Below are 12,688 nucleotides of genomic sequence, written 5' to 3'. Positions count from 1 at the left end.
CAGGGAGAGGTGGGCTGGCAAACCGCTTAGGGGTCTTGGTGAATTCACGAGTTGGACAGTTGTAGCCCGCGGTCTCGGATTTCTAGCGTCATAACGCCCAGCTGTCATATCGGAACATGTTTAGTTGTTAATTTAAAACTATTTCCACGTGCTTAAAAATCCATGTAGCTTAGTTTACAATTCCATTGGCTGAATGTGAACAAGGGTCTCTTCAGGCTACTGGGCCACTGGAGATCATTTAGGCTGAGATCAGCTTGTTGGGTGACAGCAGATGGATTAAATAGGACGTATGCCTATCTGTTTAGGATATTTATCAATGTAATTCAATTCAGTCTATCCCTAAGCATAACATTGACTCTACCAAGAGGTCTGGATTTTCATGGTACAGGAGGTAGTGCACTTGCCCTGAATCACTGCAATGGTGGCAGCAGTGGGATAACCCTATAGGAAAAGTCTATATGGACACTCCTGACCTGAAAAACTATACAGTACCAGTCAAAAGTTTGGACACACCTACTCATTCAAGGGGTTTTCTTTATTTTTTACAATTTCTACATTGTAGAATAATACTGAAGACATCAAAACTATGAAATAACACATATGGAATCATGTAGTAACCAAAAAAGTGTTAAATAAATCAAAATATATTTTAGATTCTTCAAAATAGCCACCCTTTGCCTTGATGACATCTTTGCACACACGTGGCATTCTCTCAACCAGCTTCATGAGGAATGCTTTTCCAACAGTCTTGAAGGAGTTCCCACATATGCTGAGCACTTGTTGGCTGCTTTTCCTTCACTCTGCGGTCCAACTCATCCCAAACCATCTCAATTGGGTTGAGGTCGGTGGATTGTGGAGGCCAGGTCATCTGATGCAGCACTCCATCACTCTCCTTCTTGGTCAAATAGCCCTTACACAGCCTGGAGGTGTGTTTTGGGTCATTGTCCTGTTGAAAAACAAATGATAGTCCCACTAAGCGCAAACCAGATGGAATGGCGTATCGCTGCAGAATGCTGTGGTAGCCATGCTTGTTAAGTGTGCCTTGAATTCTGAATAAGTCATAGACAATGTCACCAGCAAAGCACCCCACACCATCACACCTCCTCCTCCATGCTTCACGTTGGTACCACACATGTGGAGATCATCCGTTCACCTACTCTGCATCTCACAAAGACACGGCGGTTGGAACAAAAAATCTCAAATTCGGACTCATCCAAAGGACAGATTTCCACCGGTCTAATGTCCATTTCTTGTGTTTCTTGGCCCAAGCAAGTGTCTTCTTCTTATTGTTGTCCTTTAGTAATGGTTTCTTTGCAGCAATCGACCATGAAGGCCTGATTCACGCAGTCTCCTCTGAACAGTTGATGTTGATGTGTCTGTTACTTGAACTCTGTGAAGCATTTATTTGGGCTGCAATCTGAGGTGCAGTTAACTCTAATTAACTTTCTGCAGCAGAGGTAACTCTGGGTTTTCCTTTCCTGTGGCGGTCCTCATGAGAGCCAGTTTCATCATAGCACTTGATGGTTTTTGCGACTGCGCTTGAAGAAACTTTCAAAGTTCTTGAAATGTTCAGGATTGACTGACCTTCATGTCTTAAAGTAATGTACTGTCATTTCTCTTTGCTTATTTAAGCTGTTCTTGCCATAATATGGACTTGGTCTTTTACCAAATAGGGCTATCTTCTGTATACCACCCCACAAATTAACTTTTAACAAGGCACACCTGTTAATTGAAATGCATTCCAGGTGACTACCTCATGAAGCTGGTTGAGCGAATGCCAAGAGTGTGCAAAGTTGTCATCAAGGCAAAGGGTGGCTACTTTGAAGAATCTCAAATATAACATATATTTTGATTTGTTTAACACTTTTTTGGTTACTACATGATTCCATGTGTGTTATTTCATAGTTTTTATGTTTTCACTATTATTCTACAATGTAGAAAATAGTCAAAATAAAGAAAAACCCTTGAATGAGTAGGTGTCCAAACTTTTGACTGGTACTGTATATAATTTCAGAATTGGTTAAAATTAGGTAGAACATTTGATTTTGGTTATTCGTTTTACTAGTCAGGAGTGTCGTTACAGCCTCTCCCTAGCCAATAACTTTAAAACGACACTATGCCTCGAGCCACATGCTCTGACAATGCTCATTGCACATTAGTTTGGCGTTGATTGTTTGAATAGGAGGGACCTAGGGCCACTCACAGTGAAGCCAGTCATAGAACGGCCGCTGCTCCTCTACGCGCTGAGGCTGGGCAAACCCACTGCAAACTGGAGACTGTCCACGTTTACAACATTCCTTGCCAAGAGGGAGAGAAGCCCCCCGCCCGCCTCTTCTTCGGGAAAAGTGCCGTGCAACTCCGTACACAGGGTTTAGTGTAGTGTAGAAACAAGTGAATGAGTGAGTGTTTCAAGACTGATAAAGGCCTATACATTACTTATAGAAATAGTTGAATACTTCATCAAGTTAAAATCAGTTTTTTTCAGGATTCATTCTTATTTATAATGTTTGCAAGCTGTCTTTTACTTTTACTGCTGAAGACGTGGTCGTACGTTGGATGCAATCCCACGATTGGAGATGTAGTCGTGGACAGATATTCGATACCAAAACTTTGTCCCAGAGAAGTTAAAAGTGGGGATTATGTTCGTTATCACTACAATGTGACATTCCAAGATGGAAAAACATTTGATTCGAGGTAAGATACAAATAATAATAATCTTTGTCAAGATTTTGAAGCACTCTGAATAAAATGTGTTGAGGTCCGTTATTTCGTGTCTTTGTCTCTTTTTGTTGATGTAGCCTTTCTTTTGCAAAAATTATTAACATACCGTGGGCTATTATAATCATCTGTACGCTAGTATATTCTGCAGTCCTGACAAAAGTTCCAGAAGTGCGTTCGTTACATTGTAGCCATCTATCCTAAAATAAAGACAATTATGTTATCATGTATATGGCTATTATGTATCGGACATATTATTTATATAATAAAGCAAAGGAATTATATGCAAAACATGGAAATTATTTGACTGCAGCTTGCCTATCGTATAGCATAGTTAGCCTACAGGTTTTGCAGAATGGAATGCAATCACGGCCATCTTTTGAAATTGTTACAAACTATAAGCAGTTTAATAAACTAAGGTATTCATTCGCAAAAGGAATAACAATTATTTGAATGCATGAACTTCTATACAAATGAATGCCAAGGAAAATCCTATTGCCCTATTCTTTCTGCATAGGCCTACTATTTTCTGTCTAACTCTGTCATCCTTTCATGTCCTGGCCTGCTCAGCTATGAGAGAGGAGCTGCGTCGGTAGGACAGACAGGCCAGGGCCGGCTCATCGCTGGCATCGACAAAGGGATCCTGGGCATGTGCGTCAACGAGAAGAGAAAAGTCACCGTGCCCCCACACCTTGCCTATGGCAGCCTTGGAGCAGGTAGTCTACACCGAGTCATATCGTTTACTTTACCGTGTAATGTCTTTAAATCAACAGAATGAGAGCTAAAATGGCCACCACAGTGAAATTAGGTGATTTCTATTTTACAAAGTTGGTATAATGCATTATGATGCAGTCATAATGCATTCAAATACTTGTCATAAGTGTTTATGAACTGCTTATAATGCCTTAGTATTGTCTTATAATGAACTTGAGTTATTAGCCATTGTATTGCCATATAGGAAAATGAATATGTTGATTTAACATTATAGGGCCTTATAAATGGTTATAACAAGAACAAGTAATGTTACAATATATTCACTGGTAGGCAACTACAGCACCCTCATATTGAGGCATCATCAAAAATATAAAAAAAAATAAGTAAATAGACATACAAAACATATTTATACATCCAAAAGGCGTAGAAACGTTTTAATCTAATTGTCTATTTGAATGTACTACTGTACATTTACTACTTATCCACTGTCAGGTGATGTGGTCCCTCCTGACAGCACTCTGGTGTTTGACCTGATGCTATTGGACATGTGGAACAAGGCTGACCTGGTCGTGACTGAAACCGTCAGCAGTCCCCAGGACTGCAAACGCTCTGTGAAGCGCACAGACTTTGTGCGATACCATTTCAATGGTACCCTTCTGGACGGGACCCCCTTCGACTCCAGGTGAGTCCACTCCTGGACAGGGAGTGAAAGAATGAGGGTCAGGGTGGACAGAAATGGTAAGGGTGCCATTATTAGTGTGGGCTGAATTTCGACCCATAGGATTTATTTTATGAATAAATACATTGTGAAATCAGGGTGACATCTTATTTAAAGGGTACAGACATAAAGACATCATAACTCATCCATAAGCCATACATAACACATGTCAACAACCACAAGTTGACATAGGATGTCTTATGTAGACTGACATAATTGCAATGTACAGTGCCTTCAGAAAGTATTCACACCCCTTGACTTGTTACAACCTGAATTTAAAATGGATTAAATTGAGATTTGTTTGTCACTGGCCTACACACAATACCCCATAATGTCAGTGGAATTATGTTTTTCAATTTTTTTTTAAACAAATTAATAAAACATGAAGTGCGAAATGTCTTGAGTCAATAAGTATTCAACCCTTTTGTTATGGCAAGCCTAAATAAGTTCAGGAGTGAACATTTGCTAAACGAGTCACATAATAAGTTGCATGGACTCACTCTGTGTGCAATAATAGTGTTTAACATGATTTTTGAATGACTACCTTATCTCTGTACCACACACATACAATTATCTGTAAGGTCCCTCAGTGAATTTCAAACACAGATTCAACCACAAATACCAGGGAGGTTTTCCAATGCCTCGCAAAGAAGGGCACCTATTGGTAGATGGGTAAAACAAAATCTGACATTGAATATCCCATTGAGCATGGTGAAGTTATTAATTCACATTTGGATGGTGTATCAATACACCCAGTCACTACAAAGATACAGGCGTCCTTCCTAAGTTGCCGGAGAGGAAGGAAACCGCTCAGGGGTTTCACCATGAGGCCAATGGTGACTTTAAAACAGTTAGAGTTTAGTGGCTGTGATAGGAGAAAACTGAGGATGGATCAACAACATTGTAGTTACTCCACAATACTAACCTAATTGACAGAGTGAAAAGAAGGAAGCCTGTAGGAAAAAATTATATTACAAACCTTGGAAAAATCCTAGAGGAAAAAATCTTTAGGTTATAGTATTGTGGTGGCAGCATAATGTTATGGGTATGCTTGTCATCAGCAGGGACTAGGGAGTTAGTCAGGATCAAAATAAATATGAGAGCAAAGTCCAGGAAAAAAAGTTAGAGGAAAATCCTCCTCAGTCTTCTGGAAACCTAACCCTGGGATAGAGTTTTCTTTTCATCAAGACAATTACACACATTTTTATGCCAAAGACACACCAGATTGGCTTTCCAAGAGATGTTGAGTGTTCCTTAGTGGTCTAGTCTCAGTCCTGACTTAAATTTGCTTGAAAATCAGAGACAAGGTTTGAATATTGCTGTCCATCAATGATTCCCAACCAAATTGAATGAGCTTGATCAATTTTGACAAAATCAATTGATACATGTTGCCCCTAAGAGTTGTGCAAAGTTGGTAGAATCCTATTCCAAATAATTCACAGCTGTAATGGCAGCCAAAGGTGCTTCCACCAAGTATTAACTCTGGGGCGTGGAGACTTATCCAATTATGATATTTAAGTTTTATCATTTTTTTCTTAATTTTGAAAATGTTCTATAACTGTCTCACTTTGAAAATGTGGAGTAGGTTGTGTAGATCTGTATTGGGAAAAAATAATGTAATCCTTTTTTTAGATGTAATTATAAGGCAGCAAAATGTGGAAAAAAAGTTCAAGGGGGTGTAGACTTTCTATGTTGGCATAAACATCCTATGTCAACTTGAAGTTGTTGACGTTTGATACTGTGACATAATGAAAACACTAACTTGTGGTTGTTATGTCCTTATGTCGATACCTACATTTGGCCACTGTTGTAGCCTACTGAAACTCATAAAACTAAATCGCTATGCTGAAACTAACCAGTGTGGCATCATCTGACAACAAACGACTAAATTACTAACAATGATTTGCTGCTACTGTAGCTGTGATTTATTTCACGTCATGACGTTGCCTGGAAAGCCGATATTAAATTGCATGGAATTCTTCGTCGGGCAGAAATGAGCGTTTGAATCTGGAAGGTTTCCTCTCACAACCTCTACAAGCCAGAATGTTGAATAAAATGATATTTGAACGTACTTTACCGGTTGTCCGTGCGGTTGGTCCTTTTAGCGGTAGGAATGTGAGACAATATATCCACAGGAAAGTATAATTACATAAACTTTTCAAAGCGGTGGTGGTGCGTTCAGATTTTTACCACCTGAAGCATGCGCATAAAATAAAAATACATGCACGAGACACATGCATACTTGCGGAGCTCATGCACATGTTTACATGGTTCTGCGCATGCTTAAAGTGAAATAAATCTGAACTCACTACCAGCGCTTTGACAAGTTTATGTAATTATACTTTCCTGTGGATATATTGTCTCAGATTCCTAGCGCCAAAATAACCAACCGCGCGGACAACCGGTAAAGTACTTTATTAAACATTCTTGCTTGTAGAGGTCGTGAGAGAAAACGTTCCTGATTCAAACACTCATTTCTGGCAATTTAGAATTATATGCAATTCAACGTCAGGTTTCCAGGCTAATCATGAAGATTAATGTTTCCGAATATCACACACACAACCCTGAAGTCAACTGAACTCCCGTCCAAATAACAGTCCTCTCTGTGTGTGTGTTTGTGTGTGTTTGTACCGTGTTATCCAGGTGTGTGTTAAGAGGGGGAGGATGTGTGTATTTGACTTTGCGCTTGTATGAGCCCCACGTAGCTACAACAAGGGGCAGACTCACGACAGCCTGGTGGGGGAGGGCTGGCTGATCAAAGGCATGGACGAGGGCCTACTGGGCATGTGCGTGGGGGAGACCAGAAACATAATTATTCCACCCTTCCTGGCCTATGGAGAGAAAGGATCTGGTGAGTACAAGAATAGAAGGAGGGGATACAGTTATACTAGAGAGGTGGGAGTGGGGTGGGATTATTCATGTTTTCTTTTTACCCGGGTCGTATTCATTAGGCAACTAACTGAAGAAGAGGGAGGGTCTGAAACAGGGAGGGACTACCTGGACTTGTCCAATAAGAAATGCTCGTTTTAGTTTGCCGTTGCAAACCGTTTTACTACGGTGTGTCTGATGAATATAAAGTAAGTAGTCTTGCAGTAGCCTTGGCTTGTGCGAGCCGGAACACCTCATAGGAGCAGGAGCCTATTTCTTGTTTCTGTAGGGTGAGGCAGCTTGATGTATAGTACACCCCCTGGACAGGACGCTAGTCTATCACAGGTCCAATTCTTTCGTATGACTCGGCCGATTGAACGCCAACCTTCCAATCTCAGGGCGGACACTAACCACAAGGCCACAAATGAATATGACCCTGGTTAAATTTACCACCTGTTTTTCTAAACTGGTAAGAAATAATTTTAAAAATAGATTGTGTTGAAGGGTTTAATTGATTCCTCTATCTGTTTTAATCAGCATTGACATCTCTCTACCTATAGGTCCACATAAATAGTCTGAAAAACAGTCTGTAAACAGCAGTCAGACTCAGTGATCCCTCCATGTGTGTACTGTATGTCGTATTTGACACCTGTTTGATTGATCTGGTTGGTTTATTGAATAACACCCAGTCTATATGTATCAAAGTCCAGACAGACTGCTTCTATGTAAGCTCTGTTGGAATGCATTTATGCTGCATTTCCATTGAAGATTTACCCCAGTGTTTTACCCAGGGCCTTGCCTTAGCTTGGAGCCAAGGCAAGGCCCTGGGTACTTTTCAGCTGTCATTTACATAACAATGGCTAACTGTGAACTTTAACACCTTCTCACAAAGCAACAGACTTGAATGATACAGAGGTTGTTGATTATGCTCACCACAAATCTTTAAAAATGTTTTAAAAAAGTATAATCTTTGTAAATTATATCATACATAGTCTTTAATGTCACACTCCTTTTTAAAATACTATACCTTTTTTTCCTTTTCTTTCTTTACATTCCAAAAACCAAAAACAAACGTGTATATATACAGTACGAACGACAACTTACAGACACATACAATGCCTACATCTCATCAGCCCAGGCACGCCGGCTCACACCCCAATCCCTAATGCCTGCATTGTTTGCCACTTGGTCTTAAATTGTACCAATTTGTTTTTCTCAGTCGCCCATTCTATTTCAATAATTAAATAATTAATCATTCGATTTTTCCATTGTGCCAATGATGTAATATTGATTGACTTCCAAGTTTTTAGTATCATTTTTTTCAAAATGAGTGATGAGAAAAGAATAATCCAGCCCATTGGGTATCTCACTACACCCCCATATGTCATGTCTTGAAATATGTAGACAGATGGATTAAAAGTATGTTTATATTGTAATACTATTGACAGCCAACTTTCTAGCTCCACCCACAACTTCCGAACTTTATAACATTCCCCAAAAAGCATGGATTATTGAGTCATTATTAGTTTTACATTTGAGACATGACTCTGCTGTTGTGCTGTAGAATTTGTGAATTTTGTCTCTTGTATACAGTGGGGAAAAAAAGTATTTAGTCAGCCACCAATTGTGCAAGTTCTCCCACTTAAAAAGATGAGAGAGGCCTGTAATTTTCATCATAGGTACACATCAACTATGACAGACAAAATGAGAAAAAAAATCCTGAAAATCACATTGTAGGATTTTTAATGAATTTATTTGCAAATTATGGTGGAAAATAAGTATTTGGTCACCTACAAACAAGCAAGATTTCTGGCTCTCACAGACCTGTAACTTCTTCTTTAAGAGGCTCCTCTGTCCTCCACTCGTTACCTGTATTAATGGCACCTGTTTGAACTTGTTATCAGTATAAAAGACACCTGTCCACAACCTCAAACAGTCACACTCCAAACTCCACTATGGCCAAGACCAAAGAGCTGTCAAAGGACACCAGAAACCAAATTGTAGACCTTCCCCAGGCTGGGAAGACTGAATCTGCAATAGGTAAGCAGCTTGGTTTGAAGAAATCAACTGTGGGAGCAATTATTAGGAAATGGAAGACATACAAGACCACTGATAATCTCCCTCGATCTGGGGCTCCACGCAAGATCTCACCCCGTGGGGTCAAAATGATCACAAATCCCAGAACCACACCTAGTGAATGACCTGCAGAGAGCTGGGACCAAAGTAACAAAGCCTACCATCAGTAACACACTACGCCGCCAGGGACTCAAATCCTGCAGTGCCAGACGTGTCCCCCTGCTTAAGCCAGTACATGTCCAGGCCCGTCTGAAGTTTGCTAGAGTGCATTTGGATGATCCAGAAGAGGATTGGGAGAATGTCATATGGTCAGATGAAACCAAAATCTAACTTTTTGGTAAAAACTCAACTCGTCGTGTTTGGAGGACAAAGAATGCTTAGTTGCATCCAAAGAACACCATACCTACTGTGAAGCATGGGGGTGGAAACATCATGCTTTGGGGCTGTTTTTCTGCAAAGGGACCAGGACAACTGATCCGTGTAAAGGAAAGAATGAATGGGGCCATGTATCGTGAGATTTTGAGTGAAAACCTCCTTCCATCAGCAAGGGCATTGAAGATGAAACGTGGCTGGGTCTTTCAACATGACAATGATCCCAAACACACCGCCCGGGCAACGAAGGAGTGGCTTCGTAAGAAGCATTTCAAGGTCCTGGAGTGGCCTAGCCAGTCTCCAGATCTCAACCCCATAGAAAATCTTTGGAGGGAGTTGAAAGTCTGTGTTGCCCAGCGACAGCCCCAAAACATCACTGCTCTAGAGGAGATCTGCATGGAGGAATGGGCCAAAATACCAGCAACAGTGTGTGAAAACCTTGTGAAGACTTACAGAAAATGTTTGACCTGTGTCATTGCCAACTAAGGGTATATAACAAAGTATTGAGAAACTTTTGTTATTGACCAAATACTTATTTTCCACCATAATTTGCAAATAAATTCATTAAAAATCCTACAATGTGATTTTCTGGATTTTTTTTTCTCATTTTGTCTGTCATAGTTGACGTGTACCTATGATGAAAATTACAGGCCTCTCTCATCTTTTTAAGTGGGAGAACATGCACAATTGGTGGCTGACTAAATACTTTTTTTCCCCACTGTAATACATTCTATACATTAGTTTATACTGGATTAAGAGTACATTTTCGTTAACTGTAATTTTGTTAGTTATACTCCAACTTTCCCTCCATCTTATGCCAACATCAGTTCTTTTTAAATCTTGGTTCCAATAGTTTATATTTGTTTCTAAAAGATTGTCAGTTGGATATGCTCTCTGTAGGTTTGTTTCCTATCATATGAACAAGGTTACTCTGATGTCCAAAAGATTTCAAATCGAAATGTCATGATATATAACTTTTAAGTTGCATGTATTTGAAACTATCTACATCGGTCAGTCCAAAATTACTTTTTAATTCTGTCATGGAAATAAATGTATTTCCTGTTACCAAGTCATTTACGGTTTCCATGCCTTTAGTTTTCCATTTGGGCCAATTTATCGATGAATTCTGAAGAGCTAACCAAGGATTATTCCATAAGGCTTCTAGGGAGTGATATTGGTTCTTGTAAAATATGTTTAATTTTCTTCCATATCGTTATAGTGTTCTTAACTATACATTTGTTAATGTTAGTGTCACACTCCTGATGGAAACACAAAAACACTAGAGCTCACATGAACATAAAACACTGGTGACACCCTGGGTTGGGGGTAAGTCTAATTTGGAAAAGTACTATTACCATATGCGCATGTTCAGTGCTGTTTCATTGTTTGGTGTTTACAGCCTTCAATCAGCATTGATTCCTCTGCCCACGGATTGATTTAGACGATCAGACAGACATACTGTTACTCTGTACAGCCTTTTTGACTGACTGCTTCTATCTCCTTCAGGTAAAGAGATCCCGTCCCAGGCCACCCTGGTGTTTAATGTCCTCCTGGCTGACCTACACAACCCCAAGGATGACATCACCGTGGAGAACCAGGTGATGCCCGAGTCATGCGTGCGCAAGTCTGTGGCCGGGGACTACATGCGTTACCACTACAACGGAACCTTCCTCAATGGGGTCACCTTTGACACCAGGTGAGCAATTTTATTTTACCTTTATTTAACTAGGCAAGTCAGTTAAGAACAAATTCTTATTTACAATGACGGCCTACACCGGCCAAACCCAGACGACGCTGGGCCAATTGTGCGCCGCCCTATGGGACTCCCAATCACGGCCGGTTGTGATACAGCCTGGAATCGAACCAGGGGGTCTGTAGTGACGCCTCAAGCACTGAGATGCAGTGCCTTAGACCGCTGCGCCACTCGGGAGCCCAGCATGTCCAGTTGTCATACGCTGCGTCTCAGTAGTCTAAAATGGCATAATGAAAGACTGAAAATACTTATTGAATGATGACTGTTCTTTTAAGCATATGTTGACAACGTCTGTCATTGCTTGTCACATTGAATCCCTCCTCTCCCTACAGCTACCGGCGGAACAACACATACAACACCTATATTGGGATGGGCTACGTGATCTCTGGCATGGACAAGGGCCTGCAGGGGGTGTGCATCGGGGAGAGAAGGAGGGTCACCCTGCCCCCCCACATGGCCTATGGAGAGCAGGGAGCAGGTGTGGCTTAGTCCAGGGCAGTTTGAGGGGCATCTTTTATTGGTAGTTACAGGTAGTTAGCTTTTATGGTAGTTAGTGGTCAGGGTTGTAAGCATCTCAAATATGATAATTGTTATTTCCTGGTTGAAAATACAATCTACACAGGACCTTCTAATCACCAGGTTTGCATGGGCGGGAGTTTCAGCTTGCCTGGTGACATCATTGCTTGAGAAATAGTTTATTGCTAAAAAGCAGTTTCTGTCCATTTTAATGGAAACTATTACCGTAAGGTACTTCATTGTTACCCAGAAATTATTTGATATTGATATAGAAATGGCTACATTGGGCCTTTAAATCCAATTTGTGTGGGAAGACACCTTAAATGTAGGATTTATTATGTATAATTATGAAGTGCATACCTGTGTGAAATATGTATAAATATGATTAATTTGGTCTAAAATGTAACAGATAGCCCAATAGCTAGCTATAATTTAGGCACAACATTATATATCAAATTATACAATACATTATTCTACAGTGTGGTTTGTATTACTGACTGAGGCCCAGTTTGACCTCTCCGTCTTGCCGTAACAGGGAAGGATATCCCAGGCTCGGCCGTGCTGGTCTTTGACATCCATGTCATCGACTTCCACAACCCCAAGGACACTGTGGAGGTCCATGTGACCCACAAGCCTGAGGTGTGTAACTTGACGAGCGATGTGGACGATCTAATCCACTACCACTACAACTGCTCTCTGCTGGACGGCACCCGACTCTTCTCCTCGTGAGTACATTGACCAGGGTCGTGTTCATTAGGCACCAATAGGAAGAAAACAGATTTGAAACCCTCATGTGGATCCTTTTGTATTGACGGTCTAATTAATTTGTGGTGTACTTCATTTTGATTATATCTTATCTCTAAAACGGCCGTCGTTGAAAAGGAAATACAGATTGAAGACAATGCAGTTGACAGACATGCTCCATATGTAGTTTTGACGCTCCCTTACCTGTT

At 40.6% G+C, this 12,688-nt stretch overlaps 1 protein-coding gene across 3 annotated transcripts in view; it reads left to right on the top strand.

Moving 5' to 3' along the window:
- The first annotated feature begins 2,197 nt into the window (after nt 1–2,197).
- Nucleotides 2,198–12,688, top strand: part of LOC311135102 (peptidyl-prolyl cis-trans isomerase FKBP10-like) — a 14,742-nt gene continuing 4,251 nt past the window's right edge. Inside the window, exons 1-7 of one of the 3 annotated variants that reach the window (XM_084168974.1) lie at nt 2,198–2,694; nt 3,289–3,434; nt 3,925–4,114; nt 6,856–7,001; nt 10,973–11,162; nt 11,552–11,697; nt 12,271–12,460. In XM_084168974.1, the coding sequence (XP_084025100.1) occupies nt 2,504–2,694; nt 3,289–3,434; nt 3,925–4,114; nt 6,856–7,001; nt 10,973–11,162; nt 11,552–11,697; nt 12,271–12,460 (1,199 nt within the window). In that variant the 5' untranslated portion in view covers nt 2,198–2,503. Of the gene's footprint in view, nt 2,695–3,288; nt 3,435–3,924; nt 4,115–6,388; nt 6,555–6,793; nt 7,002–10,972; nt 11,163–11,551; nt 11,698–12,270; nt 12,461–12,688 lie in introns of those variants that run through there. The other 2 variants (XM_084168975.1, XM_084168976.1) reach the window with 2 other exon arrangements.

This window comes from Coregonus lavaretus (genome assembly GCF_964263955.1).
Source record: "Coregonus lavaretus genome assembly, chromosome: 1".
Taxonomy (NCBI): domain Eukaryota; kingdom Metazoa; phylum Chordata; class Actinopteri; order Salmoniformes; family Salmonidae; genus Coregonus; species Coregonus lavaretus.
Note: the sequence above shows the minus strand (reverse complement) of the source record. Positions and strands in the feature narration are given on the sequence as shown.